At 56.7% G+C, this 27,555-nt stretch overlaps 1 protein-coding gene across 5 annotated transcripts in view; it reads left to right on the top strand.

Moving 5' to 3' along the window:
* Positions 1–27,555, top strand: part of BAHCC1 (BAH domain and coiled-coil containing 1) — a 90,034-nt gene that overhangs the window by 15,369 nt on the left and 47,110 nt on the right. For 2 of the 5 annotated variants that reach the window (XM_039501259.1, XM_039501260.1), the window contains one exon: positions 1,635–1,923. In XM_039501259.1, the coding sequence (XP_039357193.1) occupies positions 1,749–1,923 (175 nt within the window). In that variant the 5' untranslated portion in view covers positions 1,635–1,748. Of the gene's footprint in view, positions 1–737; positions 795–986; positions 1,169–1,634; positions 1,924–27,555 lie in introns of those variants that run through there. The other 3 variants (XM_039501261.1, XM_039501263.1, XM_039501262.1) reach the window with 3 other exon arrangements.

The following is a 27,555-nucleotide window of genomic DNA, read 5'->3' as shown; positions in this document are numbered from 1 at the left end:
AGGCTGCAATTTTTCCTCCTGTGAATTTCATATCTAGATATTGCTTTGAAGTGGGTGTTTTCCTATATTCTCTCCCAGGCCCATTTCCGCTGCTTTTTAGGTGATTTCGGCTGACTGCTGAGAAAAAAACCCCTTCCGTAAGATTCTTGCAAAGCGCAGGATCCTTCCAATAATTCCCTGTAATTGCAAAGTAGGAAATATTCGTTAGGCTCAAAGAGATAGATTATGATCTCAATAGGGGGAGAAAAAACCCACCCCCCCTTTGTATTAAGTTGTAAGGCAAAGAGAGCTCATTGTGTTACTTCCAATTTATTTACAATGCAAAAGCTCCCCATCTAAATATATATATAAAATACTTATCAGCTGTGCAAATATGTGTTCACTTAATACATTGTGTTTTCGGTTATAGATTAAATCAAACACAAAATAGTCTGCAAATACGACACTGCAGGACTGGAGGCATTAAATACAGCAATTGCAAATGGTGTTCGCTAAATGAAAAACATCTTAATTGCTTGGTTGTTATGATCCGGGTTAAAAAAATAGACTTTCTCCCCCCTGTAATGTTAACAATTAAGGGTGGCGACTCTAGGAGGCTCCTCTCTCCGTGGGCTGGGGGGGAGATGAAACGTTAAAACGAGACCGATTGCAGGAGAAGATGAGACATGCAAACCCGAGGGTCCGGGAGCCCTGCACCTGGGTTGGGGGGGCTGGAACTCGAACGGGCAGGAATTGCGGGGCCGCAGCAGAAGAGATGCGGTTTCCTCTCCGTGCCCCGGCCGTGCCGGTGCTTTGTGTGTATTTGTTCATCCCCGCACGCACGATGCCGGAGCAGGGAGCTGGGGGGATGCTTAGATGCTACCGAGTCCTTTGCTTTGCCCACATTTATGAAGCAAGCCCCCCCCCCCTTCGGCCTGATGCTATAGGCTGGGCCCGGCCTAGCAGCCCCGTGGGCAAACGGAGCGAATGCCCGGGACGCACCTTCCGTAACTGGGCTGGGCTGGGCCCCGTGTCGAGAAGGGTGTAAAGCCCCGGCCTTGCCCACCGAGGTGGCCGGAGGCAGAGACGGATTTCGGGGCCAGTGTCACCGATTCCGCCCTGGCTTTCCCGGGGCGCCATTGGAGACAATAGCGCAACTTCTCTCTCCGCTGGCAGCCCGGATCGGCGGGTGGGGGAAGCAGGCCCGGCTCCTGCGGCAGGGAACTGACCCCCGCCCCGGGCGCTGCCCGAAGGCAGAGCCGGGAGAAGTGGCCCCGGCTCCCTGCGCCCGCCGAGCGGCCCCGCGCAGAGCTGGCGCTGGCTTGGCCACGGAGGCAGGAGCTCCGAGAAATCGCTTCTTCCCGAAGCGGGGGAGAATTTTGTTACAACCGGTCAAAGGCCTGGCCGGGGGGGGGGGGGGGATTTGCAGGTCGGGGGCAGGTTTTGTCTCTCGCTCGCAGACGCAATTCACGTTTCGGATGAAATGCAGCTCTGCCTTGGGGGGCCTGCGCGCGGGGGGCCTGCGCGGGTTCTGTATTTTTAAAACCCCCCCGTGCCCCCATCAAGGCAGCGGCTCGGTACCCAGCGCGGGCGGGGATTTCTCCCGGCCCCCGGGCGGGCTGCAGCCGGGCTCACGCTCTCTCTCCCCTCTGCAGAGGATGAGCCGGGACGCCAGGAGCAGACGCGGGGCCCGAGCCCGCCGGAGCCCCGAAGGAGGAGCGCTGCCCCGCTGAGGAGCCGCCTCCGGGCTGCGTGCAGCGGGCCCCGGCATGGACGGCCGCGAGTTCGCGCCCCCGCCTCACCTCCTCGCCGAGCGCGGCAGCGTGGGTCACCGCAGCAGCGCCGGCCGCCTGGCCGCGTCCGGCCACAGCCCCGGGCAGCACCCGGGCCACTTCCCGCCGGGCAAATTCTTCCCCGCGCCCATCTCCATGGCGGCGCACACAGGTCAGTGGGGCCCGGCTCCGCGGCGGGGGGCTGGGGCGGGAGCTGAGCTTTGCAGCCGGGGGCGAGACGCGGATCTGCCCCTTCTCACCGCAGCGAGAGGGGAAAACCCCCGGCCACAAGCCTTCGCTGCCCGGAGAAAGCCCGGGAGGCGCTGAAGGAAAAGCCTGCTCCGGGGGGCTGTGAGGGGCAGTGGCCGGCGTGTGCCGGGCCGCGTTCAGCGGGCTGGTGGGTAGGACTAGAAAATCCTGTTTCTGTATAAAGCCCTGAAGTGTCAGGGTGCGAATGGGTTTGCAGGGCGCGGAGTAGCTTTAACAAGTGCCCCCGGGATCCTGCTCAGGGCACACGAAGTGCGGCAAGAAAAATAGACCCAGTTAGATGCAATAGGGTCTTGGGAGATCATCTGCAGCGCCCTTTTAATCAACTAACGCTTCAGAGCCGCTGCAGCCAGAGAGGGGTGCGGGGAAATCTACCAGGTACCGACTAGCTACATGCTTAGGATTAAACAAAACACAAGCAAAACGATCACCCGGTCAGTTATAGGCATGAGCCGCTCAGGGGTTCTGTGGAGGTGAGGTGCGGTTCCTGGTCTTCAGCGCTGGCGTATAAGGGCGAGGGTCAGTCCCCGCTCTAGTGTGTTCTCAGCCTGAGAAAGGAGGAAGGGAGGCTTCAGGATCTGGCCCTCACAGTTTGCCTTTCTTCTGAGTTCTGTGGGCTCCTCCGGTTTCCAGAGGGTTGATCCACGGTGGGCCTGGATTTTAAAGTGAGCTTCTGCTGTGTGCGAAATGAAGGATTGGAGTTAGAAATCTGATTTCCTCCGGATTTACTCTGCAAACGTATTTGCAAGTGGGAATGGTGGGATTCTGATGGGCTTCCCTCAGCTGCCTCCCTATTAACCCACAAGTGAATATATTTTTGTCCTCAAAAGTTTTTGTGCCCAGACTGCTGGATTTGAAAGCTGTTAGCTGTTCTTTAGTGACAAGAAGGAAGGGCTGTGGGAAGCTGTGTGCAGTGTGTATATGTGTGAGATATATTTATGGATGTATGGATGTAATGCTCCTCCCGCACAAGCACATAGCTGGCTCGATTTGTTTACAGTTTGCTTTAAACATCAGAGTAAATGTTTTGCAGTTTTTTGAAACTCAGCAGTAAGAGTTATTATTGCTAGCTTGATGAACTGTGAATACTAATAAAATTATATCTGCTTTAATGGGATTACAATTAGTGCGTGGATTAAGAAGGACGGCATGAGATGGACTAGAATGGAGAATTGTCATCTGGGAGCGCAGTCAAAAGACAACTGTAAATTTCCTAAAAAGAAAAAAATGACACACAAAAATTGCATAATTACTAATGGGCTTTTAGCATGATGAGATGAAGAAAAGTGCCACTAACAAACACAATGATCTAGACATACTTATTCTTAAATGTGCTGTATTTGAAATAATTACATCATAGATTTGTAGAATTTTCCCTGGATGAAATGTGTATTTCCTCTTACTATTTTCTCCCTTCCCCTTCCTTTTCTTAAAAAAAAATGGCACTATGCTAATTGCAGTTCAGCCTTTCAGAAACAGTTGCTCCCAAATGACACCAAGGTTTATTTTAAAATATAAAGCTGGACAAACAGGGCAAATAGTCAGATTTGTGTTTAAATGGTGTTTCTTCTGTATTCCCGGGGTAGTGCCCCTAGTTCAGACAGTGCCCCATCCTGCTTCAGAGAAGGTTTGGTCCATTCGTCACTCATGTAGCTCAGAGAAACCCGCTTTCTAAAGTCCTCAGTGTTGTGTTTAAGTCTCATTGGGGAATTCGGGGGAGATGAGGAAATTTGCAGGTAAGCAAATTGCTGATTCCTGTAGAATAAATTATTGATGGTATCTTGACACTGAGTATTTAATTATAATACAGGGAACGACCTCACAAGGACCAGAGGCCACTGAGTAGGAATATACCGACTAGACTGGATGGAGCTTTGCCAATTTTTTTTTAATCTGAAAAAGGTTATTAATGTCTCTTAACCCCCTGCTCTCAGCCTTTAAACATACACACACGGGATGGCTCAGGAAAGACGACGAGCAAAACCTGTCCTGACGGAATTGTTTTGACTCCTTCAATTTTCAGGTTGCGATTTGGATAAAAATTGAAATGTACGGCTCAGAAGGCCCCCAGATGAGACAGTGCCATTGGGGGTCTATTGGTTCTAATAAGAAAAGCGCTGCTCAGAATGAGCGTTGGTTTTATGTCCAGTCATTCTTCCAGTCAGGCAAAATTCCAGAAGGCGCACATAGTTGATCGAGCATTTATTGTAACACTCCCGTTGCTGTGGAATTCTCTCCCCACGGAAAGCTTCCCTCTCCCCCCTCAAACTGTACTTTTTTTTTTTTAGTCAGCTGCAAAGACCTTGATTTTGAAGTTAGCTTTTAATGTTTCACAAAGTGTTTTTCTTAAAACGGAGTGCTGATAGTTTTATAATCCGGCTGTAGAAATTTTATGGTAAAGTGCTGTTATAGTAACCTTGTCACAAAAGGTGCAATTAAAATGTTTTGTAGCGTTATTTTTAGTGCAGTGGTAGATTTTTTTGTCTCTAATGCAGATGGTCCGAAGTCAAAGCTGTGAAAGTTGAGAGAGGAGAGAGAGGAGCAGGGTTATTTAGCAGTCCTGCTGCCTCAAGCTGCTGAAATTTCAACATTGCTGTAGACTCTTATTTAGTAAGAGAGACATTTTTATCTTTTCGGAAAACCTCCAAATAGAAACATTGTCTCTCTCTCCCCTGCCGCCCCTCCAAGGTAGCTGCATCTTTCAACGGTTTAGCTTGAATGGAAATGACAATAAGAAATAATCTGTGAACTGCTGCAGCTAGAAACACAAATATAATCATCAGACTAATTAATAAAGATTAATAGTAATCAGGAACGGCAGCCGTCTCTAGCAGGGACCATAAAGGGCTGCAAGCCGAGAATTTCTGGTGGAGTACGTCCATCTTTTACTCTACCACCGTCCAAGCCCTGAAACTTGCAAGGAATAATAGATCAGTGTATAGATTTAGTTATCATTAAATCCAGTAATTTCCTGGTGAGACAAACCCTGTAAAGGGGTTTCCCCCCACTGCCTTTCGTGTTCTTCTTTTTTTAAAAGAAAATACATTTTAGTAAATACCTCATTAACTGCATGACACCAGTGAGTGTTTTTGCAACACAGTTACCAGCATTAAATAGGTGCTAAAAGAGTTACTGTTCAAAGACATGTTCTAAAGACTCTAACCATCTTTACTTATAAATGACAAGTAGCATGAGACATCAAAGGCAATGCACAGCTAACAGCTAGGAACTGCCAGGGCTGATCTTTTGCACAAGAACTGTACGATGTACATTGTTATGCAAGGCAGCTGCGGTTAACACACACACTGGGAAATTAAAGCTCAGGTTTGGAATGTGCATTTTTCCACTGGGAATTGCTACACCATCATGTCTAATTATTCCTATAAGAAGTGGAATTTTTCTATAGGACTATCCATGCTGGGTGACGCTAATTTAGTGGCAGGCAGAGCCTTGGTGCAAATAGCGCATCCTAAGAAATTGACTCCAGCAATTCTTAGAAACCTGCCCAGCCTGGTGGGAGAGGCTGTGTGACATATGGAAGTCCAAATGCAAAGAAGTCTGTTAAAATAACATGTAGGAGTCTAAAAATACCTCTCCAGAAACTCACTTTAAAAAAAAAGCCAAACCCAACAACAGAAAGATCTAAAAATATTCCGGGCTTTGGCAAGGCCCATGAAGTTAAATAAATTATACAAGAGCCATTCATGGGAGAGTCTCCACTTTCTCTTACGGGAACATTGTTCAAGCTAATAAAAATTATAATTTACTAGCCACCGAGCTTTTCATGAGTCTAAATTTAATTGGTTGGGCTTCTGGAGTCCATCATTTCCTGCTGGATTAGTAGATTTGTATTGGAGTTTGTGACACGGCAGAGAATGAAAAAAGGCAGAATCATGAAATGCCGTATTTCTGGGCACAGGCAGGACAAGGGGACTTGCCCTGCGGCCTGTGCAGTGGTGGGGTTTTGGGAAGGGGCTGCCAGGAAGTGAGGATGCAATTTGGATGCTCTGGGCCTTTGGAACGCAAATCGGTCATTTAAATATGATAAATGATTGGACACCTTTTAGAGTATGTGTGAACAATCAAGATGCACTCCAGCAGGCGCATAGGATGTATGCTGTCAACTTACCTATGTCATTAGTGCAGGCTGTGAGCATAAATAATGGGAAGACAGAGCTCCTCTGACTACCCTCCACTCCTCTGCTTGATACCCACAAAAGAGCCCTCTCACCTCCCTTCAAATTGGGGGGGGACGTCTGAGAGCACGCCCCCCCCCCCCCCGCTTTAGGACACACTCCTCTTGTAGCTGCTGCCAGCAGAGAGCCTTCAAAATAGAAACACATTAAGGATAATGGAGCCACCAAATGTGATCTCGGGAAAGCTGGGTGTAACCACTCCTGCTAGTTGTGGCTGGGTCTGTAATTTGGAAGGGAGAGAGAAGTAGCCCAGTTGGTTGCAGGAAAGAGACATCGCAGCTCTTTTAGAATATTGTACGGTTACTTATTTAGCTGTTAACCTAATTTCATTCTTTTCTCGCTGCTGTTCCATGGCCTGGCGCTGAGTGCTTTGGAAACGTGGCTAACGGTAATGAACTATGAGTAATAATTACTCTCCCCGATAAATAACCAAACAATATAGTGGGTTGGCTGCAGTAAACCGAAAAGGTGGAAAGACAGGCGCAGAACGGTAATTACAGCATTGGGCCGGATCCCCAACTGGTGCAAATCAGCGTAACTCCCCTGAAGGCAGGGAAGCTGCCCAGACTTACACACGGTGAGGAGAAGACCCATGTCTTGCCCACATCTGTTTTTTCCTTTGCTTTGGTACCGGCTGCCTCTCGGTCAGGGTTCTCCAAAGTGCAATTCACAGGGCATGTGTGGTTGTCTGTCTGTAACATGGCTCCCTCCCCTGCTGCCCCTTCAAGCGTGGGACTACACATCCCAGAATACCTTGCAGATGGCTGGCTCCAAGGTTGTGGGTAACTTGGAGGATGCGCAGCATATAGGATAAAAAGGTTTTGTTATTTTATTAAACCCATCGTTCAAAGCTGGGCAGTTAGAACAGCCAAATGCTTCGCTTTGCATCTGGTTTTGGCGCAAAGATCATGCAAATGAATATGTCAGAGAATGTTCTCCAGCGCTGGCGCACAGGACTGGGAATCATGACCCCCGGCTCCATTTCCAGCTTTCTCACTTCCTTGCTTTCTGTGCCTCAGTTTCTTCACCTGTACAATATGGAGACCACTTACCCTCCTTTGTAAAGGGTGCTGAAATTCTCCAGTGCAAGTTACTAAACAAGAGCAAAGTATTATTTATGCATGATAAGTGCAGCATTGTGTTCTGGGAAGTTGCCTGTGTGACTTCTGATACGTCAGAGTTTGGATGCCTGACATTTCTTATTTCTGATGCAATTATAGAGAGAACCAAACAGAACAGAATAGATTTTGTCCTTCGGAACCTATAGGGGCATATTTTAATTTTCCTGCCTACCTCCCATTAAAATCACTGAAAATCCCTCATGGAACATACCCTGGAATATAGAACAGATTTTCTATAAAAGTCACTTTGTTCCACAATTAAAAGCCTACGAAGGAACTGAAAGATTATCGCTGAATCGATATGAAAAGCCTGCCAGAGCCCATCATGGTCTGGGAAAGAGTCCTGCCTTCGTAGCAAACTAGCCTCATCAAAGTTATCCTGGTGTAAATCTGCAACTTCACACTGGTCTAGCAGTCGGGTGGCTCTTGGCCCGGGACCTTGAATCTCACGTGGTGCTCAGACACCAGGGTGGAAATGCCCATAAATAAATGAAATAAGGGAAAGAAGAAGTGGAAAACTTCAACAAAGAGGTTCTGTGAACTCGATACTTTACACGGAGTCTAAATTTTTGCCCTTGTGACATTTTTATAGGTTAATATATAGGTTAGCTCATGTAGTGCTATTTGTCACTGCAGCAAAGCTCTCTATTCGTTGCAATATATAATAATACTGTACCCTGCGAGCAGCAGCCTGGAAGGGATTTTACATAAGGCGGGAGCAGGAGTTTTGCCCAGGCCAAACATTGCTGGGTAGCTGAGGGAGCCCCGGAGCCCCGCTGTGACGTGATCCTGGTGATTTCTGGTTTTCAATCAGGCCCCATCGTGTGTCAGATACGAGCCCTCAGGGCCCAAGTTGCCAGCATCTCCTGCTCTAGTTTGTTCTCACTGCAGCTGTCTCGGTGGATTAAATTCCTGGCTGGGATCGGTCCAAACACTTAATTTTTTATTCCGGCGTTCCCGAGAAAGGGATGGGTCAGAAACAGGTGGGGCTGTGTTTTCTTTTTTAAATGGACTGGAGATTGTTTCTCTAATTTCCTAAGACCTTGAAAGCAGCCGAATCCACGTCACCGGAGGCTGGTGAATTGGGATCCAGGAGCCCTTGGTCGCACGCACACATACATGTGCAGCTGTGTGTGTCTTCAGCAGCAATCCGCCGAGCGTGAGAGAAGCAACAAAAACAATGCTGGGTGGGAGCGAGAATGAAGAATGGATCTTGAGGCAAACCACCTCACAACTGTCTTTTAATTGCTTTAAGATTAAATCTGACTCATTTAAAGTGTGTGTGTGTGGATGGGGGGGCCGTGTATACATCAGCCCCAGTCACACCGCTTGGGCGCCGTGGAAGACGATAGCCTTCCATCTTCTCCAGGCATAGCCTGAGCAGGCGTGAGGATGTGGAGCTGCAGGGATCAGTTAACTATCCATCATCCTAAACGGAGCCTTTTCTTCCGCCCCTCCGTATCGCCTGTGCCAGCCCAGCCTCTCTGGAACATGCATTGCATTTTAAAAAGTAGGTGTCAAAGTTAAAACAGATTTTGAGATTAACTTGTCTACTCCTTATTAGTGACACTCCTGCTGAAGATTACTGAGGGAGGGAGGCGGGAGGTAAATGCACATGTGTCAGGGAGAAAAAAAGCAGAATACTAAGAAACCAAAATCTTGTGGAATTACACTTGAGTGGTTTCATCTGTTCATTAGTTATTATTTGGATCTGGGCAGAGACAGATAGGCTGGGGCTAGACTAACTGTACGGCACATTTTATGATCTCACCTGTGGACACTAAGTGTCTCTAATAAATACTGTTATGATTGCCCCAAAATATGGAAATGAATGCTTGACACCGGGGTGCCAGAGCGGCCACGCTGTAACATGGAACTGGAGTCCTGTTTCAGGGACGTGAATCTCTTTGATGTACTGAGGGATTTTTTTTGGGGGGGGGGGGTATAAATTTGTTATTCATCATGGTGAAAGAGACATAAATATTCCAGCTGCCGGTGATGTCAGAGGGAGATCCTGTGAGTGATTGTGTGTGTCTGGGCATGAGAGAGAGCGAGAGAGAGAGATCCTGCAGGGAAGGGGGAAGTGTATATTAGGGGGAGAAAAATGTACCGTGCAAGTCACTGATCTCTGTTCCCAGGGACCCCATGGTGTTGAGATCTGAACAAATGTCCCCTTCACCTGACCAACCCGGTGTCCCAGGGGTGCATGTAGGGGAAGGGGAATCTGGAGCTGTGAGCACCGGAGTTTAAACAGGCAGCTTCAGAATGGAGCCAGGGGAGGAGACAGGGCCGGGCTGGGCAAATGAACTTGTGTTAAATGCGCTTCCTGTAAATGCTGATGGGTTGTTTGGAAGCCCGGCGGAGCGCACAGCGCGGGCAGAACGTGTGAGCGAGACCAGCGCGCGGAATCCCGGGAAACCTCGTTACAAACCTTGGGATTAGGAAGCGTTTTTAAAACCAGGGCTCTTCCACGGCGGGTTTGCGAGCCCTGGTCCAACTCCTCCCATATCAGATATGGAGGGAGGCGCTGGCTCCATCACTGGCAAGGGAATCGCCCCAAGCCCCCTCCCCAGTATCTTGCGAGGTCTCTGGGCAGGCAGGTGCCCTGCCTCAGACAGAGCTCCCCATGCAGAGCCGATGTGGAGGGCACAGGAATGCCGAGATCGCGGCGCCCAGACCCGTTTGGGAACGCGCTACTCAGGTGCTGCTGGGAGCTGAGCAAGGTACCTCCAGCCAGCAGCAAGGGCAGTAATACCAGCGTGATGAATGTGGGGTTCTCTGCTCCCCAGTGCATCTCATGTTCTCCTCGGGGTACCGCAGCCCTTACGGAGCCTCGGGGAGTCAACAGAGACAAGTCAGCAAGCTGCATCCAGCCTAACCAGAGTGCGAAACGCACAGGGCGTCTGACAGCAAAGCTACATGCGAGCGCTGCGCTGGCCTGCATCTCAGCGTCCAGCGGGAGGGAGGGTGGCACCAGCGGTAGCGTCTCCGAAGGCCGGGGCCGTGCGCTGATGGCTACGGAAAGTGACAGCGAGTCTGGTAATGGCAGCAAAGCGTTAAAATAGCAGGATTTGGCTACTAGGTGTCTCTGCAAAGATTCACACGGGCTTCGAAGGGCGAGCGCCCCCCCGCGTTGAGCGCGTGTGTGCGAATACACCAGCCTCCAAGAATGGGACTATGGGGCTGGGTTCTCTTTCATCCACTCTGTAAAATACAATAAAACAGATGGGCCCAGAGTTGCGAACTCAGCTCCCTTCTGCCCTGGCTGCACTGTACTCCCAGGTCGGGACGTGGGGACTGGAGAAGAGCCGATCCCAGGAGCTCAAACCCCCGATTTCCCCTTCGTTCCCTTCTGGGGCCTCAGACCGGTTCTCCCCGTCACAGCTCATCAGACCAAGGGTGGGAACCTCCTGTCTCTCCCCACCCCCACTCTCCCCTGCCTGGGCCTTGACCCACCTCTAGCCCTCCCAGGCCCGTGTGGTCCCTCAGGCTGGGACTGGAAGCAGGGGGGGGTCCCACGAACGGCCCTGGGGAGACATCCAGCCCCTGGGTCGGACAAAAGCAGCTTGGCCCAAGTTTTGGGGACCCACCTGAACTCCTGGCTGGTCTCTCCTTGCGCCCAGATTTCTTAACCTGCCTCAGTGCCCGGAGGTGGAGGCTGGGCCTTGTGTTAATCTGGCTGCTGGTTGGGGGACGCGCGCAGCCAGGGAGCATGGGGGCGACACTGGGGGAGGCTGGGGAGCCCCTCACAAGCTAGCAGGAGTTCCAAGGGAGAAGCAGCTGTTGGGGCCCAGGCAGGGCCCGTCGCTCGCGGGCCTGAGAGAGAAACCACTGAGGGGAAACGTACTGAGCCCAGGTGCAGCTGGGCGGTGGTACAGCTTCGAGGCCAGTGGGCCATTGACTTCACTGGGATCAGGTGTTCTCCCTTCAGGCCTCCTCCTCCACACCTGGGAAGGTGGGTGCAGGGGGCTGGCAGGGGACAGACCCCTCCCTCCCACCAGACAGCTGAGATGCCCCTTCAGGGTCTAGAGCCTGTGTCCCCTTCCCCTTCCCCCTTATTGGGGATAGGTCCCCAATCCCTTCCCTGGGCAGAGCGATTTGGGGTCCCCATGCTGCAGTGTGGCAGGCCTGCTGCATGCTCTCTGCAGGCGGGTGAATTGCAACCGTACCCACGCTGGTGAGCTCGCCCCGCTGGCAGGGAGTCGGGGCTCAGCACTCTGGCTGAGGCAGGACCACAGCTGTGTAAAAGAACAAATCTCCAGGGGCAGCCGGGAGGGAAACACCATGGGGAGCTGGCTCGATAAACAAAGACTCTTTCCACAGACCAGGCCAACGCCCCTCCCGCAAGAGCCGAGGCCTCTGCAGCTGAGAGCCGGCAGCTCCAGGGACAGGCCCAGCTAGTGGGAGGTGCAGTGCAGCCAGGAGACCTGTGTTCTTATTCCCAGCTCTGCCAATGCCTGGCTGTGACACCATGGTCAAGTCACTTCCCCTCTCAGAGCCGCTGTTTCCCCGTCTCTAAAGTGAGGATGATAAAACTCAGCTTCCTTTGAGACTACAGATAAAAAGTACCACGCACACCTCTTCCAGCCTCCTCTGAGATGGACAGAGACGCCAGCGGGCATCAGGCCACGCGCCATGCAAGCTGAGCCGCACGTTATCAGAACCCCCTCTCGGAAGCAACCAGACTTAGCCAAATCCCAGCACGTGTGTGTGGCCCGGCTGTTAAATTTCTTTCTTTCTAGGGTAACTCAGAAATACGTCATCAGATAGCAGGGTGAAGAAGCTCTGCTCTTGAAGCTGGAGTGGGATTCACCGAGTAAAACCAATATTTATGTTAGTGGGGCTTGGCGCTGGGCTCCCGACACATTGTGCTTTGTTGCTCACACTCTGGTTTGGGAATTTTGGTGGTGTTGGTTTGCTCTGGGCCTGCTCTGCCTTCTTGCCCTTGGTGGGGATTTTATGTATTTGAAACACTCTGAGAACTGAATGGAGCAATTCCAGGGGCTGGTTCTCAGCCCTGCAGACAGCAGCTCGTCGTCAAAGGCCCTTTGGATTTACCCAGGGTGCAACGCGCAGCCTCCTGCTTGTGTTCCAGAAACGCAGGGAGCCAAGCAGGCTGGCGGGAGCGATTTCCAGCCCCGGTTTGGATGCGAGAAGCTCCAGGTGTGATTCTCCCCGCCCGGCTGTGCCCACTCTCCTTCGCACCTGGCCAAAGCGGGTGTGAAGCCGCTCAGCTCAGAACTGCGCGTTTGCCCCCTGCGTGTGGGACGAATGGTGACACAAGGGCTCAGGCTCAGAGCCAAAGCAGCGATGGAAGATTCGCATATGGGGCCAGGTGCCCAAGAAGTTCCCAGGGTTTCTTGGCTGCGATGACTATTCAAGTAGCACCAGGCTTTGTGAGTAGCCCAGGGGCTAGTGGAGGCAGCACCCAAGAGATCCCTGAGCTGCCCTGTTCCAGCCGGCCAGGTATGCTGTCTGTTCCAGGCACCCTGCACTCCCTTGCAGCCAGGGAGAGCTGTGCATCCCCCCACTCCCGGGGTGCACCTGCCCCTGGCCGTCCAGCACAGCTGCTTCCTGACCCCATTATGGAGATATCCAAGCACCTCACTGTCTTGACGGATTCCTCCTCCCCATGCAGCCAGGCCAGAGAATTTAGAGATTAAGGTCCCATTGGCACTCGGGCAGAGCAGGGATTTGAACCAGAGTCTGCCAAGTCCCAGGCTAATGGGATCACTGGTGCTGCGATTGCGGCCAGGGGAGGGGAGAGGGGTGTGACCAGTGGATCATTGCTCAGTGTAGACCCACATCCGCAGCAGCTTGTGTAATGTTGCTTCCCACTGGCACCTTTCTGCTGGCGCTGGAGCGCATTCAGAGTGGTACAGTGTGATGATGGGGGAGCTGAACTTGGCAGGGGGAGCTCTGGAGGGGTTTGCTCTGGTGCCTGTGTTTGTCTGGCTTTCTAAGCACTGGGACGTGAAGTGGCGCTGATCAGAACCGCTCCTCCGTTCTCTCTCTTAGGCAAAAGGCGACAGATTGCAAGTGGCACTTACAACGTAGAAAGTAGCTTGTGATTACCCATTGGATAACATTTTAATTGTGCGTCTGGCACTCTGTCAAGCTAATTTGAACTGCATTTCAATATTACAGCATTTATTTAGTGCCATAACAATATGGATTAATCTTAAATTATAACACTGAGGAAATTATATTACACTTATTTCCTATTTGCCAAATATTTAAAGGGGCAGCGTTAGGTTAAAAATCTCGTTATCTGAAGGGAAAAACAAAGGAAACTCATGTGCCGGGTCTGGGATAAGGCTTTACATTAGTGCAAGGGAAGGACTTGAAAAGACTGTCGTTATTGGTGCTGTTTGTTGGTTCCCTTTGCATTTCCGGCCTTTGAGGCGGAGTTATCCAGCTCTTACTTCCTAACTAGGGTCGGTGCTCGGTGCTGCATGGGGCAGGGAGCAGTTACTGCAAAAGGGTTGGGGGTTAACTGGAGATGCGAACTGGGTTTCATTGTTATTAAAAAAATAATAAAATCAGGTGATTGTTGATTTCTCTTGACGACAGTCTTTGTTTTTTGGTTTTTTTGGGGGGGGGGCAAATCTTTTCAAATAAACCCTGGTGTAAATGGCTGGGGCTGGGGCCGAGTGGAGCTTGAGCAGCTTTGAGTGACAAATCCGGTATTTCTCAGTCCAAAGGTTTGGTTCTAAGAGCGGGCAGGGGATGGAGGGAGTCCTCTTTCCCCTCCTCGGTGTTCATGGCTCACTCTCATGTCAGTGTGAACGTGGCTGCAGCCGAGGGGCAAGTGCCCAAGTAGCGATATGGGGGGGGAGGGGGAGCAGCTTCTCTTTACTTCTCTCCTGTCTTTGCTGGAGCAATGGGCACTGCCCAGCGGTGAGGAGAGAAGGGGTGTGTCTGCATGTGGGCGTGGGTGCAGAACTGCATTCCCCAGCTCCTTTTCTGGGTATGTTTCCTTTCCTGGAGCTTCTTTTCGGAAGCCAGGGTTAGCGTTTGTGGAGATACGCACCCTGTCCCCCGTGAACTGACCCCACGAAACAGGACTGAAAATCCATCCAGTCCTCTGCACAACTCCGAGGGGCGAGCCGGGCACAGATGTTGCAGCCTGTGAAGGAGGGAGACTGCTGCATTTCCAGGTAGTGGGATACTCCGTGTTTGACAGATACCCAGCGCTCTGAGTGGAAGGCACAGGGGAGCCGAGGGAGTGAGCTCAGGCCCCCCAGCGTGAATGTGTTCGACAGCCACCCGGCTGGTCCCCACCCCACAGCTGTTTGATGGCCCTGGTGTGAAATGAGCTGCTGGCTTCAGCCCTTTCCCCAGGGGGCAGGTGCCCAGATCACAGAAACACCAGGGGCAGAGGTGCTAATTGGTCCCTGTGCTGCCAGGCCAGGGGCTCGGGGAGGAGGGTTTCTGCAGGTCAGGACTGTGCTGCGCAGGTGCTGGTGGTGGCGCCGTGCATGGGGGGAGCTGAGACTTGCTTTGCCTCTGCCTGTGGATAAATAAAGCGGATTCCCCAGGGCTGCCCCCCTGGAATCTCTCCAGGGGAGAAGTAGCCAGGATGCTAGTGCCTGGATGGCTCCGATGGGCAGGGAAGGTGGGCGCCATTCCTGAGTTCCCCCTCTATCGCTGGAACCAGTGTGTGAGGTGCTCCTGGCCCCGGCGCTGGGGCGTCCTGCAGGCAGAGCACTGGCCGTGGCTTTCCCAGAGCCCCAGGGATTCTGCAGGCAGCGTCGGCCCCAGTCTGCTGTGCCAAGCCCCCCGCCCCATGGTGGGGACTGAGCGGGTGGCCACCCGGGGTCACTGGAGAGCACCGCGAGGGCCGGCACCCTGTGCCGTGGCTGATGGGTGGAGTGTTCTGCCCTCCCTGCCTCCTGGGTGCGGCCCTGCCCGCTCTGGCTGCAGCGGGCACGGTGGGGTCAGGGCTGTCGGAGGCGAGGTGGGGAGAGCAGCACCATCCGCCCAGAGCCCACAACCTGGCCCCAGCGCCAGTTCACGAGCTGTAGTGACGCTCCTCCCCTTGCAGCACAGTCCAGCGCCTGCAGGGCCGTTCCCTCCTGGCGCCTAGAGCCTGGGAGGAACCTGCTCTCCTGGCCCGTCGTGCACAGCCCCCAGCTGGCTGGGAGCACGTGCTGCTGCTGTGCTGGGGCTGGACAAACGGTTACGCAAGGCTTTGTTTCTATAGGGCTTTGAGCAATGGCTCTCAAAGCACTTTATGGAGCTGGGGGTGGGCGGAGTTGGTGCTATTAGCCTCCTGTTTGGGTGGCTGGAAACTGAGGCACGGAGTAGGGCCATGGCTGCCCGAGGGCACACAAGAGCCGGGAGCAGAACCCACGAGTCCTGACTCCAAGCCTGCTCCGTACCGGTGTAAAGGGCTGGAGGTTTGGAGAGATCCAGGGTCTGGAAGGCAGGTCCCACTGAATGCTCAGAGCTAGGCCAAGCCTCGGTCATCCCTCGCACCATTGCCCCAGTGAAAATACTGCGGCACCTGCCCCATGCTGGGGACAAAAATGAACAGCATTGGCCGGGAGTTTCTCCCCCCGTCCCTGCCACACAGCCAGCTCCACCTCTTCCATGTTAGCTGCCATTTATTTTCCAGTCACAAACTGCCCCCGTCTCTCCCCAGTCCCGCTCCCAACTTTTCATTTTATTATTATTATTATTTTGCTATAAATTAAGAAGCATAATCAATATTTAGAGAAGCCGGGATGGATTTATTCAATTTGCATAAACGGATGGAGTGGCTGTTTAGCCGATATTTCAGCATGTCAGGGAGCTTTATGGGACAAATTGATTGATGAGGAAGATGGGGAAAGATTAGATTGGAAGGGGCAGGTTTCTGATACTTGTGAGGACCAGCCAGGGTGGGAGGGGGGGCTGCACATTGGTGGGGGGGGTGTTGCAGTGCTACTTGGGTGCTAATTTGCATCCCTCGGCTTTCCGTTCTGGTTAGGAAACTTGCTAAACGGCTTGCAAATGAACAGACAGATTGCTGGGTTCGCCAGAGCCATTTTCACACGTTTTCAGGGCCAAAACTTTAACAAAACGGTCTCCATAAAATGTAACATTGTCAACTTGGAACACCAGCTCCTGCCTTCGGTGGCAGGCGTCTCCCCCGGCTCTGCCTTTCTCGGGTGTTTTCTTTTGCAGTGGAAGGGGAATTAATTGCGTTTTCTTTGTTTGTTTTTCCCTATTTCCAATGTAATCTACCAGTGTTTTACTGGTAACAATATATCTCTAGACTATAGCATTTTAACAGCAAACTGAACCTCAAATATTTTCTGAGAGCATCTTCTCGTTAGAGTAACACCGGGTGCACCAGCTGCTTGTGTGGGAAATAAGCTGTATTATCCCTGAAATATGGGGAAACTGAGGCACAGAGCAGGGCTGTGGCTCACTGAGGCCCACTGTGGGAGTTAGTGTTAGAGCTCAGATTAGAACTCAGTGACCTGGGTATCAGTAAACGAGGATCGACCAGGGGAGAGGTGGCCCCCAGGTGCTCCTGGCTCGCAGGTAGCCCGTCTCCCTCTGTCTCCTGCCTCTGGCACGTCAGGATCAGTAGCCTGCGTGTGAGGGTGGCAGCCGTAAAGGAGGAACGGATATCGGGTTGCAGGGGCAGGTGAGAGGTCGCACTGGCAGATTTCAAGAGAATAGTGGGAGTCGGATGGAAAAGTGCTGTTTCATCCTCCCCCTTCCCTCCACTGTCTCCAGATTCCCTGTGCTCCTTACACGTGGGGCAGCCCCTTGCTCGGATTAGTGCGAAATCCTGCGTGTGAGCAATGTGGAGTGGCTGCCCTGCGGCTGCAGGGAAGGACCCCGCCGCAGCCGGAGTCTCCTGCAGGAATAACGTCTGTGCGCCCCTCGGCTTGTCCCCTGCGGCAGCCCAGCTTTGAGCTTGGGCAGGGAGAGAGCGGGGGTCGTCCCGCCCGTCATCCTGGGCAGGCAGCACGGTCCCCTCCAGGGCCTTGAGCTGGTTCGAAAGGGCCCCCTCCATGCAGGTCCTACTGCATCCCTGTGCAGAGCCCAGCCAGCACAGGCCCTGTCAGTTATTTCCCCTTTAAAAGCTGGAGGAAGCCCAGGCCAGGTGTCTCTGACATGCTGCTTCTCGGCACGGAGCCAGGAGCGCGGGGGCCCTGGGAGCTTCCAGATGCTGCCTAATTTCAGTCTGAAAAATATTTCCAGCCCTCCCCATGGCGAAGAGAGCCCTGAAAAGCCACGAAGTGAATGCAAGCAACACAGCGATCGATGGCTGCCTGTGTCTGCAGAGAGCCTGCCACCAGGGCTCGGGGAGGTGTGAACGGCCCCAGGCACTGATTGGCTGGAACCGGCGCGTGAGCATTTAACTCTGGTGCTGTATGCGGCGTTGGTGCAGCTGGGCTGGTCCCAGGGGAGGAGAGAGATGAAGTGGGGGGCGGTATTAGCTTTTGTTGGACCCACTGCTGGTGGTGAGAGAGAGACTCGCTTTCCAGCTTCGCCAGGGCCTGGAGAGCTCGTCTCGCTCACCAGCAGAAACTGGCCCAATAAGAGAGATTCCTTGTCTGGCATTGTTAACTACTCCCTTGTGTCCTGCCCTCCTGCCCAGCCGTCCCGCTTGGCCAGGCCAGTTGTGTGGTATGAAAACCAGGGGCGCACTGGGGAGCAGGGGATGGTGCACATCTACTGGACTCCATCTCTGCCCCAGAGCTGGGCCCCAGCGCATGGGAACAGCTGTGACGAGGACAGTGGGGCCCACACGGGGCTGCCTGTTTTATTCATAAATGATCCTATTCAATTTATTCATAAATGATCTGGAGAAAGGGGTAAACAGTGAGGTGGCAACGTTTGCAGATGATACTAAACTGCTCAAGATAGTTAAGACCAAAGCAGATTGTGAAGAACTTCAAAAAGATCTCACAAAACTAAGTGATTGGGCAACCAAATGGCAAATGAAATTTAATGTGAATAAATGTAAAGTAATGCACATTGGAAAAAATAACCCCAACTATACATACAACATGATGGGGGCTAATTTAGCTACGAGTCAGGAAAAAGATCTTGGCGTCATCGTGGATAGTTCTCTGAAGATGTCCACGCAGTGTGCAGAGGCGGTCAAAAAAGCAAACAGGATGTTAGGAATCATTAAAAAGGGGATAGAGAATAAGACTGAGAATATATTATTGCCCTTATATAAATCCATGGTACGCCCACATCTCGAATACTGTGAACAGATGTGGTCTTCTCACCTCAAAAAAGATATTCTAGCACTAGAAAAGGTTCAGAAAAGGGCAACTAAAATGATTAGGGGTTTGGAGAGGGTCCCATACGAGGAAAGATTAAAGAGGCTAGGTCTCTTCAGTTTGGAAAAGAGAAGACTAAGGGGGGACATGATAGAGGTATATAAAATCATGAGTGATGTTGAGAAAGTGGATAAGGAAAAGTTATTTACTTATTCCCATAATACAAGAACTAGGGGTCACCAAATGAAATTAATAGGCAGCAGGTTTAAAACAAATCAAAGGAAGTTCTTCTTCACGCAGCGCACAGTCAACTTGTGGAACTCCTTACCTGAGGAGGTTGTGAAGGCTAGGACTATAACAATGTTTAAAAGGGGACTGGATAAATTCATGGTGGCTAAGTCCATAAATGGCTATTAGCCAGGATGGGTAAGGAATGGTGTCCCTAGCCTCTGTTCGTCAGAGGATGGAGATGGATGGCAGGAGAGTGATCACTTGATCATTGCCTGTTAGGTTCACTCCCTCTGGGACACCTGGCATTGGCCACTGTGCAAGGCGCTGTACAAGCCCAGAGCGGAGTCGGTCCCTGCCCCAGCGAGCTGACGTGCTGCATCTAGGGCAGGAGACAAGCTGGGGGCAGGCGAGGGAGCCCAAGGAGACAGTAGGGCAGAGCTGGCGGTGTCACGGGCAGTGCCAGCAAGCACCCTGTGGCCGTGGGTTCTGTGGGCGTGGTGGCACCCGGGAGTTCTCCGGGGGGACCTGAGGGAGGACAGCAAGGCTAGGGGGAGCCCCTGGGGACTGCCTGGCCAAGGGGAGTCAGCCTCCTCCGCCTATGGAAGCTTTCTCCAGCCGGCCAAGGCCCCGCTCCCGCAGCAGGGAGTGAGGCCAGCCGAGCCCGGCCAGCAGCCTGCCCCAGCGGAAGGGAACGTTCCCTCCCCTGTGGTGCTGGGAGCTGCTCTGGCTGGGGGCGACAGGGCGCTAGAGTCGGGTGGGGCCTGTGCTGGGGCAGAAGGGGGGAGGTATTGCTGGGGCGGGGGTGGGTGGCAAGGAGGGTCGAGGTGCAGGGCTTACGCCTTGGCTGGTGCTGGGGAGGGGCTGGTATCATGGCCAGGATTCCCCCTGCTGGCTCCCCCCGACCCGCGGGGAAGGGGCAGGATGGAAGGGCCGTGGGGCGGATGCTCTCCAGGAGGACGGGCTGGTAGGGGCCAGCTCCCCAGGGTGAGTGGCTTTGGGGGCGAACGGGGGTGCGTCCCCGGGGGGGGGGGGTGTTTCTAAGGTAGGAGGGGAAACCGCCAGGCCGCACGCTGGGCCTTGTCTTGAAGACTCTTGCTGTGGCTGGGAGGAATCTGCAGTGCACCCGGCGAAGTGGCACGCGGGCGTTTGGCCAGTGTACGCGGATCCAGGGAGCGTTTCTAGCCCGTCGTTCAGGCCAGCTGAAGGCTCTTTACTTTAGTGTTTGCGCCCTGCTCTCTCCCCCACTGCCGTCCGGCTGGGCCGCGGGTTTACCGGGGAATCCAGAGCCTGGGGCATCGGCAAAGGAGGCAGGGCCTGGCGGGAATAATCCGTGTTGTGTCAACATGTGTTCATAGGCACATGCCTGTTGGGCTGAGGTTAGCACGTGTTCACACGTGCATAGACCCACACGTTAGCACCAGGACTGCGCCGGTCACACACATCAGTGTTATGCCAGTGCATGTTCGTATGTTCTCACACACCTCAGTATCCGTGTGCACGCAGGCACATCAGTGTCATGCCAGTATGTTTGTACCTACGCGTGTGCAGAGACGTGTCAGTATCGCACCCGAGCCCGTCGGGGGTGGCGATCCCAGGGGGTCCACGCAGCACCCAGGGCAGGATTTGGGGTGGGCAGAGCGCGAGGGGCTGAGAGCACTGGCCAGCGTCGGACAGGGCGGCCCAGGAGAGAACACGGGCTGCTCCCTGTCGGCTCCGGGGACCCCGGCCCTGCTCCCAATGTTCTAAACCTGAAACAGACAAAGGAGTAACTCGCTGCTCCCCCCGCTTCCCTGCTGGGGTTTGAGTCACGCTCGGGCAGCAACCCAGCCACGGCGTCCCCGGCAGGGAGGACCCGGCCAGCAGCCCGCGCGTGGGACTGGGAGCCAGAAATTGCCAAGGCCTAATCCGGGCTGTGCCACTGGGTGGTGGGGCCTCCTTGGGCAAGTCCCTGCCCTACCTTTTACCTCGGTTTCCCTTTCCTGTTGCAGGGAGTTAGGGACGCCAGCCCTGCTCAGGAGCCTGCAGGTGGAGGAGCTGCTTGCGAAAGGCTGTGCTAAGCAGTATCAGCAAGAAACTAATCAACGCTTCCTCCCCGATGCATGACGGGGGGGCAGTCTCCCAGCCGCCTGTGTTCCTCATGGTGCTACAGCCTCTGCCCTGGTGCGAGCTGAGACCCCGGGGCAGCGAAGGAGCCTGTGTGGAGGAGGGGCTGTGGCCTTGCCAGCTGGCTAGTGAGGCCTGTGGGTCTGGGCTCCCGGCACCCAGCCAGCTCCCAGCCTGCCCTGCCTGTAGAAGGGAGTGAAACAGCTCCCTCCAGCCGGGATTTCTGGGGAGCCCCCAGGGTGGTGGGCACTAGGGAGAGCCTGGTGCTGCTCGTCTCCTGCCTGGGGGGCTGGCCCGCCCTTGTGCTCTGCTCCCGTGACTCTTTCCCCATCAGCCACCCGAGCCAGGGGGCAGGGGGCTGCTCCCCCGGCCGCCCCGCACTGTGAACGCCTCCCCACAGGGGCGCTGGCCTCACGCGGTGTCGCTGCTCTCAGGCAGGGAGGGGCGAAAGCTGCCGAGGGGGGTCAGCGAGGCTGGAGCTGCCCCGTGTCTGACTTGCACGGGGGGAGGGGGGGATGGTGCCGGGGAGGGATGGGGGCGTGTGGGACGAAGTGGGGACCCGGGGTTGGTATTTACGAGCGCAGGGGCAGGCTCTGCCCGGAGGGGAAGGTTATTTCGGAGCTGGGCTCCATGCCCCCTTCCTTTCCTGGCAGCGCTCGTCTGGCTCCTATTGCTTCGCTGGAACTCGGAGGCTCTCAGCCACTGGCCAGAAACCTGCTCAGTCGCAAAACAGATGTTGCCTCCATATTTCCCGTGTGGCCCCTGGAGTCTGCGGCCAGGGCGAGGCCTCCCCAGCGAGGGGGTTTGGAGAAGAGGCCAAGCCCTGACCCGCAGTCCCAGCCCAGCTGAATGGACGAGCAGAACTTTCCATCCGCCCAGCGCGTTTGTGTGAGTGTGAGAATTCGGTGCTCTCGAAAGGGAGGAGATAACCCTACGGAGGATGCAGGAAGGCATGGTGCAAACTTCCCCAGGCCACTGCTCTGCCTGTGCCCCTCACTCCCGACCCGTAGCCCCCTGCTAGCCCAGCCCTGGGCTCCCCAGCTCTGCCAGTGCCCCTCACTCCCGATCCGTGGCCCCCTGCTAGCCCAGCCCTGGGCTCCCCAGCTCTGCCAGTGCCCCTCACTCCCGATCCGTGGCCCCCTGCTAGCCCAGCCCTGGGCTCCCCAGCTCTGCTGGTGCCCCTCACTCCCGACCCGCAGCCCCCTGCTTTGCCAGCCCTGGGCTCCCCAGCTCTGCCGGTGCCCCTCACTCCCGACCCGCAGCCCCCTGCTTTGCCAGCCCTGGGCTCCCCAGCTCTCCCGGTGCCCCTCACTCCTGACCTGCAGCCCCCTGCTTTGCCAGCCCTGGGCTCCCCAGCTCTGCCGGTGCCCCTCACTCCCGACCCGCAGCCCCCTGCTTTGCCAGCCCTGGGCTCCCCAGCTCTGCCGGTGCCCCTCACTCCTGACCTGCAGCCCCCTGCTTTGCCAGCCCTGGGCTCCCCAGCTCTGCCGGTGCCCCTTAGTGCTGTTCCATTTCTCAGGCCCAGGCTCAGCGGCGCTGGTCGGTCGTGTTTACAGTGTTGGGGGGCTGTGCTGAGAGCTGCCGGGCTCACTTCACACCAGGGTCTGCCAAGCGAAAAGCCCCCAAGCCTCCCCCAGGGCTTCCCAGCCCCCGCCCCTCCCCCACATTCTTGGCAGGTGAGGAGAACGAGTCTAAACTTGGTTCCCAAGGTTTTGTTTTAACTCTTTCCTGCACCCAGAGTTTCATGTGTTTCCTCTAAAAAGTTGTGAAGTCAATTTGTGTGTGTGTGTATGTGCGTGTGTACACGTATGTGTGAGAACGTGTGTATGTGCATGTGTGCATGTGTACACGTGCGTGTGCGTGTGCGAATGTGAACGTGTGAGAACTTGTGTGTGTGTATGTGCAGGTGTACACGTGTGAGAATATGTGCATGTGTGCACACACGTGTGAGTGTGTATATGTGTGAGAACATGTGAGAATGAACATGTGTATATGTGCATGTGTACACGTGTGTGAATGACCCAGTGCCCCAGCGTCCCTGGGGGGAGTCTCATGGGGAGGACTCGGGAAGGTTTGTGGCCTGGAGCATGAATCTCCGGAGATGCAGGAGGCCATCGGTGCTGCCTTGTGCCCCAGGAACGGCCCTGCCCAAGTCAGGGCCCTTGAGCAGGAGGCGGTGGCGGTGGCCTGCTCTGCTCGTGCTGTAGGTGGGGATGGGGGGGAGGCGCTCGGTCAGTCCCGGGGGATTTGAGTTTGCCTCATGCCAGTGGTTCTGCTCCAGTTCTGCTGTGGCTCCAGCGTGGCTAGTGCCCAAGCCACGCGGCGCAGAGCGGCTGGCCAGGCTCGGGGGTAGGAGCAGGGTCTGCCTGCCGCTGAGTCTCCCTTTTGCCCCGTTCCCTGGGGCTCGGGCCCGCGTAGCCAGGACCCCAGCAGGCCTGGGGGGAGGCTGGGCAGTGTATGCCGTGCCAAGGCCCCCCATGATATCGCTGGTGTCACAAGGGTGGATAAAAGGGTGGGGGCACTGGGTGCTGCTCAGTCCAACTTGTGGACTCTCACTAGCCCTGGGGGAGACCTTCTCCACTGCAGGGGCAGGGAGTGTGTTCGGATCAATTCTTTGGGGGCAAGTGGGGGGATCTCGTCACGGCGGGGGGTGGGGGGGGCCCTCCGAGGAAGCCTCTCTTGAGTTGTGCTGGATCAAGGTCAACTCATGGGTGCCGATGGCTTGTGACCGCGTGTGCAGGGTTGGGAGCTGCTCCGTCGGCTGCCCCAAATTCAAATCCAGCCTCTTCTCTCAAGGGAAAGTGACTCGGTCTAGCCCCCGTTCTCCCCATCAAAAAACTAACTCATTCCTAGTGACTTTGGTGCAATGGAGAATCAGGGGACTGTGGGCCAGGAGTGAGGGGCACTGGCTGAGCTGGAGAGATGGGGGAAGGGCTGGTCTAGCAGGGGGCTGCGGGTCGGGGTTGAGCGGCACTGGCAGAGCTGGGGGGGTGGGGCGGGGTTAGCCGGGGCTGTGGGGCGGGGTTGAGGGGCACTGGCAGAGCTGGAGTGGGGAGAGTCCAGGGCTGGGCTAGCAGGGACTGTGGGTCGGGGTTGAGGGGCACCGGCAGAGCTGGAGTGGGGAGAGTCCAGGGCTGGTCTAGCAGGGGGCTGCGGGTCGGGGTTGAGGGGCACTGGCAGAGCTGGAGTGGGGAGAGTCCAGGGCTGGTCTAGCAGGGGGCTGTGGGTCGGGGTTGAGGGGCACTGGCAGAGCTGGGGGGTAGCTGGGGAGGTGCTTTGGCTCTGGCGAGTGCTGTTTCCATGAGCGCATGGATCCGTCACCCTGTCAGCCCCCTGCTCCCCCCGGGGCAGGTCCGGCACTCGCCCGGTGGCCCCTGGACATGCTGGTGGTGGGTGGCCTCAGTGGCCAGCCCTGTGCAGTCAGTAGCCACGCAGGGGTGTGGCCGTGCCCCTGCCCTGCAGGAGCCCCCGAGGGCCAGCGTAGCTGCGCTGTGGATCCAGTGAGAACCAGGCCCCGGCTGTGGGAAGGACACACCCTGCCCCTGCTCTGGGCCTTTCCCCTAAGGAGCCAGGATACCCCAGCCGGCTGCAATCTGGTGCTGGGATGGGAACTCGTCAGCCAGCAGCGTGTGGGGGGCAGGGGGCTGGGACACCCTGCCCGGCTGCTGCCCCTGCCCGGCTGGCGAGATGTGTAAGATGCCGCGCCTGGGGCTCCCTCCCTCCCCTCGCCGGGGCCGCGCCTGGGGCTCCCCACCCCCGCCGGGGCCGCGCCTGGGGCTCCTTCCCTCCCCCCACCTGGGGCCGCGCCTGGGGCTCCCCACCCCCGCCGGGCCGCGCCTGGGGCTCCTCCCTCCCCCGCCCGAGGCCGCCTGGGGCTTCTCCCCCCCGCTGGGGCCGCCCTGGGGCTCCCCTCCCACCCCGCCCGGGGCCGCCTGGGGCTCCTCCCTCCCCGCCGGGCCGCGCCTGGGGCTCCTCCCTCCCCGCCTGGGGCCGCACCTGGGGCTCCTCCCCACCCCGCCCGGGGCCCCTGGGCTCCTCCCCCTGCCGGGGCCGCGCCTGGGGCTCCTCCCACCCCCGCCCGGGGCCGCCCTGGGGCTCTCCCCCCGCCCGCGCCCCTGGGGCTCCCTCCCCCCGCTGGGGCCACCCCTGGGGCTCCCTCCCCACCCCCACCCGGGGCCGCGCCTGGGGCTCCCCACCCCCGCCGGGGCCGCGCCTGGGGCTCCCTCTGGCGGTGCCGGGTTCGTTGCTGGGTTTGTAGTGTTGCTCTGCAGCGCAGGGCCGGGGGCTGGAATGAGGGAAACGTGCGTCTCCTCAGCACTTGGCAGGGCTGTGGGAGCAGAGAGCTCTGGCGGGGAGGCGGGAGCGGGGGGCTGGCTTGGGAGTGTGTGAAAGGAGGGGGGTGGGAACCTGGCCGCAGGGCTCGGCAGCCAGACCCAGAGCCTGGGGAGCAGAGCCGGTGCCAGCGGCCTGTGAGTCAGCTGGTCGGAAATGGGGGGGGGAGTGTGAGAGCAGCCGGGGGGGCCCTGTTCTCAGGGAGCGCAGAGCCTGGGTCGCTTTGCCGCCTGCTTCCCAGCTTCCAGAACAGGCTGGGCCCGGACCCTCGCCCTGCCCTGCCGAGCACATGGCAGCTCTGGCCCCGCTGCCCGGCTCCTCCTGCTGCCCAGCCCCGATGCTCCCTGGGGGAGGCTGGGTAAAGTCCCCCCCCCCTGCACTGAGGAGCTAGACTGGGGGGAAAGTTAGACTCTGAACCTGGCTCAGCCAATCAGATTGCTCCGTTAGAGACCCCGTGTTCACCCCGAGGGTGCGGCTCGGGGCATGGGGCGTCCCGGGGCGCCGGGATGGGGCAGCTTGGCCACGAGCCTTGGCCAGAGCGTGATCGTCGGCCCCTGTCCCGGGGTCCCCGGGCGCTGCTCTGGAGCTGCTCCCCACCAAGCCAGGCAGGACTCTGGGAGCCTCCTCTCCCTCGGAGCAGCCTGGCTCCAGGGCGAGACGCTCCCACGACTTCACCCCCTGGGTCTCTCCTTGGAGCATTCAGCCTCCCCTGCCCCTCCGTGCGCTTCCCCCAGCGAGTCTGCCCAGGCGGGGGGGCCACAGGGTCCTGCCCCCCACGGCGCAGTGAGACGTGACTCTCCGCCAGCCGGGAACACAGAGGTTTATTAGACGACAGGAGCATGGGCTAAAACAGAGCGGGTAGGTGCAGGAAACAGGACCCCTCAGCCGGGTCCGTCTTGGGGAGGGAGGAAGAGCAGAGCCCCTTCTGGGCCCTCCCTCCATTTTCCCAGCCAGCTCCAAACTGAAACTCCCTCCAGCAGCCCCCCCCACCCCCAGCCTTTGTCCAGTTTCCCGGGCAAAGGTGTCACCTGGCCCCAACCCGACGCCACACCCGCCCGGGACGCCATACACCCCTGTCACCTCCCCCCGCGATGCCACACCCCCCTGTCATCCTCCCCCCGGACGCCACCCCCCTGTCACCTCTCTCCCCCCGGGATGCCACACCCCACTGTCACCTCTCTCCCCCCGGGACGCCACACACCCTGTCATCTCCTCCCCGTGACGCCACACCCCTGTCACCTCTCTCCCCGGGACGCCACCCCCATCACCTCTCCCGGGACGCCACACCCCTGTCACCTCTCTCCCCCTGGGACGCCACCCCCGTCACCCTCCCGGGACGCCACACCCCTGTCACCCTCCCGGGACGCCACACCCTGTCATCTCTCTCCCCTGGGATGCCACACCCCTGTCACCCTCCCTGGGACGCCACACACCCTGTCACCTCTCCCCGGATGCCACACACCCCATCACCCTCCCCGGATGCCACCCCGTCACCCTCCCCGGGACACCACACACCCCGTCATCTCCCTCCCGGGATGCCACACACCCCGTCACCCTCCCCTGGATGCCACCCCTGTCACCCTCCCCGGGACGCCACCCCGTCACCTCCCCCCGGGACGCCACACCCCTGTCACCCTCCCCGGGACGCCACACTCCCGTTACCCTTCCCCCGGGACGCCACACCCCCGTCACCTCCCCCTCGGGACACCTCCCCCCATACCGCCCCCAGGATGCCACACCCCCCCTCACCCCGTCCCGGGACACCGCACCTGTGACGAAGTGGGACTGTTCGCACTGGGGGCTGGGTACAGATCCTAAGTATCTAGCAGCAAAAGGCCATGCAGCAAATGCCTGACGCTCTGTCTCCTAGCAACTGATGGCCGGGCCCCTCCCTGCAAAGGTGCATCTAAAGGTGTTGGAGCCAAAGGGGTCAGGCGACCTCCTGGCCCGGGGAAGAAGCTGAGCAGAGAGGAGGGGCCGGAGGGGGCTGGGCAGACTGGAGCTGGCTGGGAACAGAGGGGAGGCAGGGAGAGAGGGCTCTGATCCCCGATGGGGGTTATGGGGTCCCAAGATGGACCTAACCGGGGGGATCCTGTTATCTGTGCCTGCAAGACCCTGTGTTGGACTGTGTTCCTGTCGGCTAAATAAACCTTCTGCTTTCCCGGCTGGCTGAGAGTCCTGGTGAATCGGCAGGGAGCCCGGGGGTGCAGGGCCGGACTCCCCTACACTTCCTGACAGCACCCGCTTCTCATTCCCCCTCCCCCCCAGACACCACACTCCCCTCTCACCCTGCCCGGGACGCCACACCCCCTCTCAT

This window comes from Mauremys reevesii, linkage group 15, assembly GCF_016161935.1.
Source record: "Mauremys reevesii isolate NIE-2019 linkage group 15, ASM1616193v1, whole genome shotgun sequence".
Classification (NCBI taxonomy): Eukaryota; Metazoa; Chordata; order Testudines; family Geoemydidae; genus Mauremys; species Mauremys reevesii.
The sequence above is the reverse complement of the archived record's forward strand: the minus strand, read 5'-3'. Positions and strand labels throughout refer to the sequence as shown.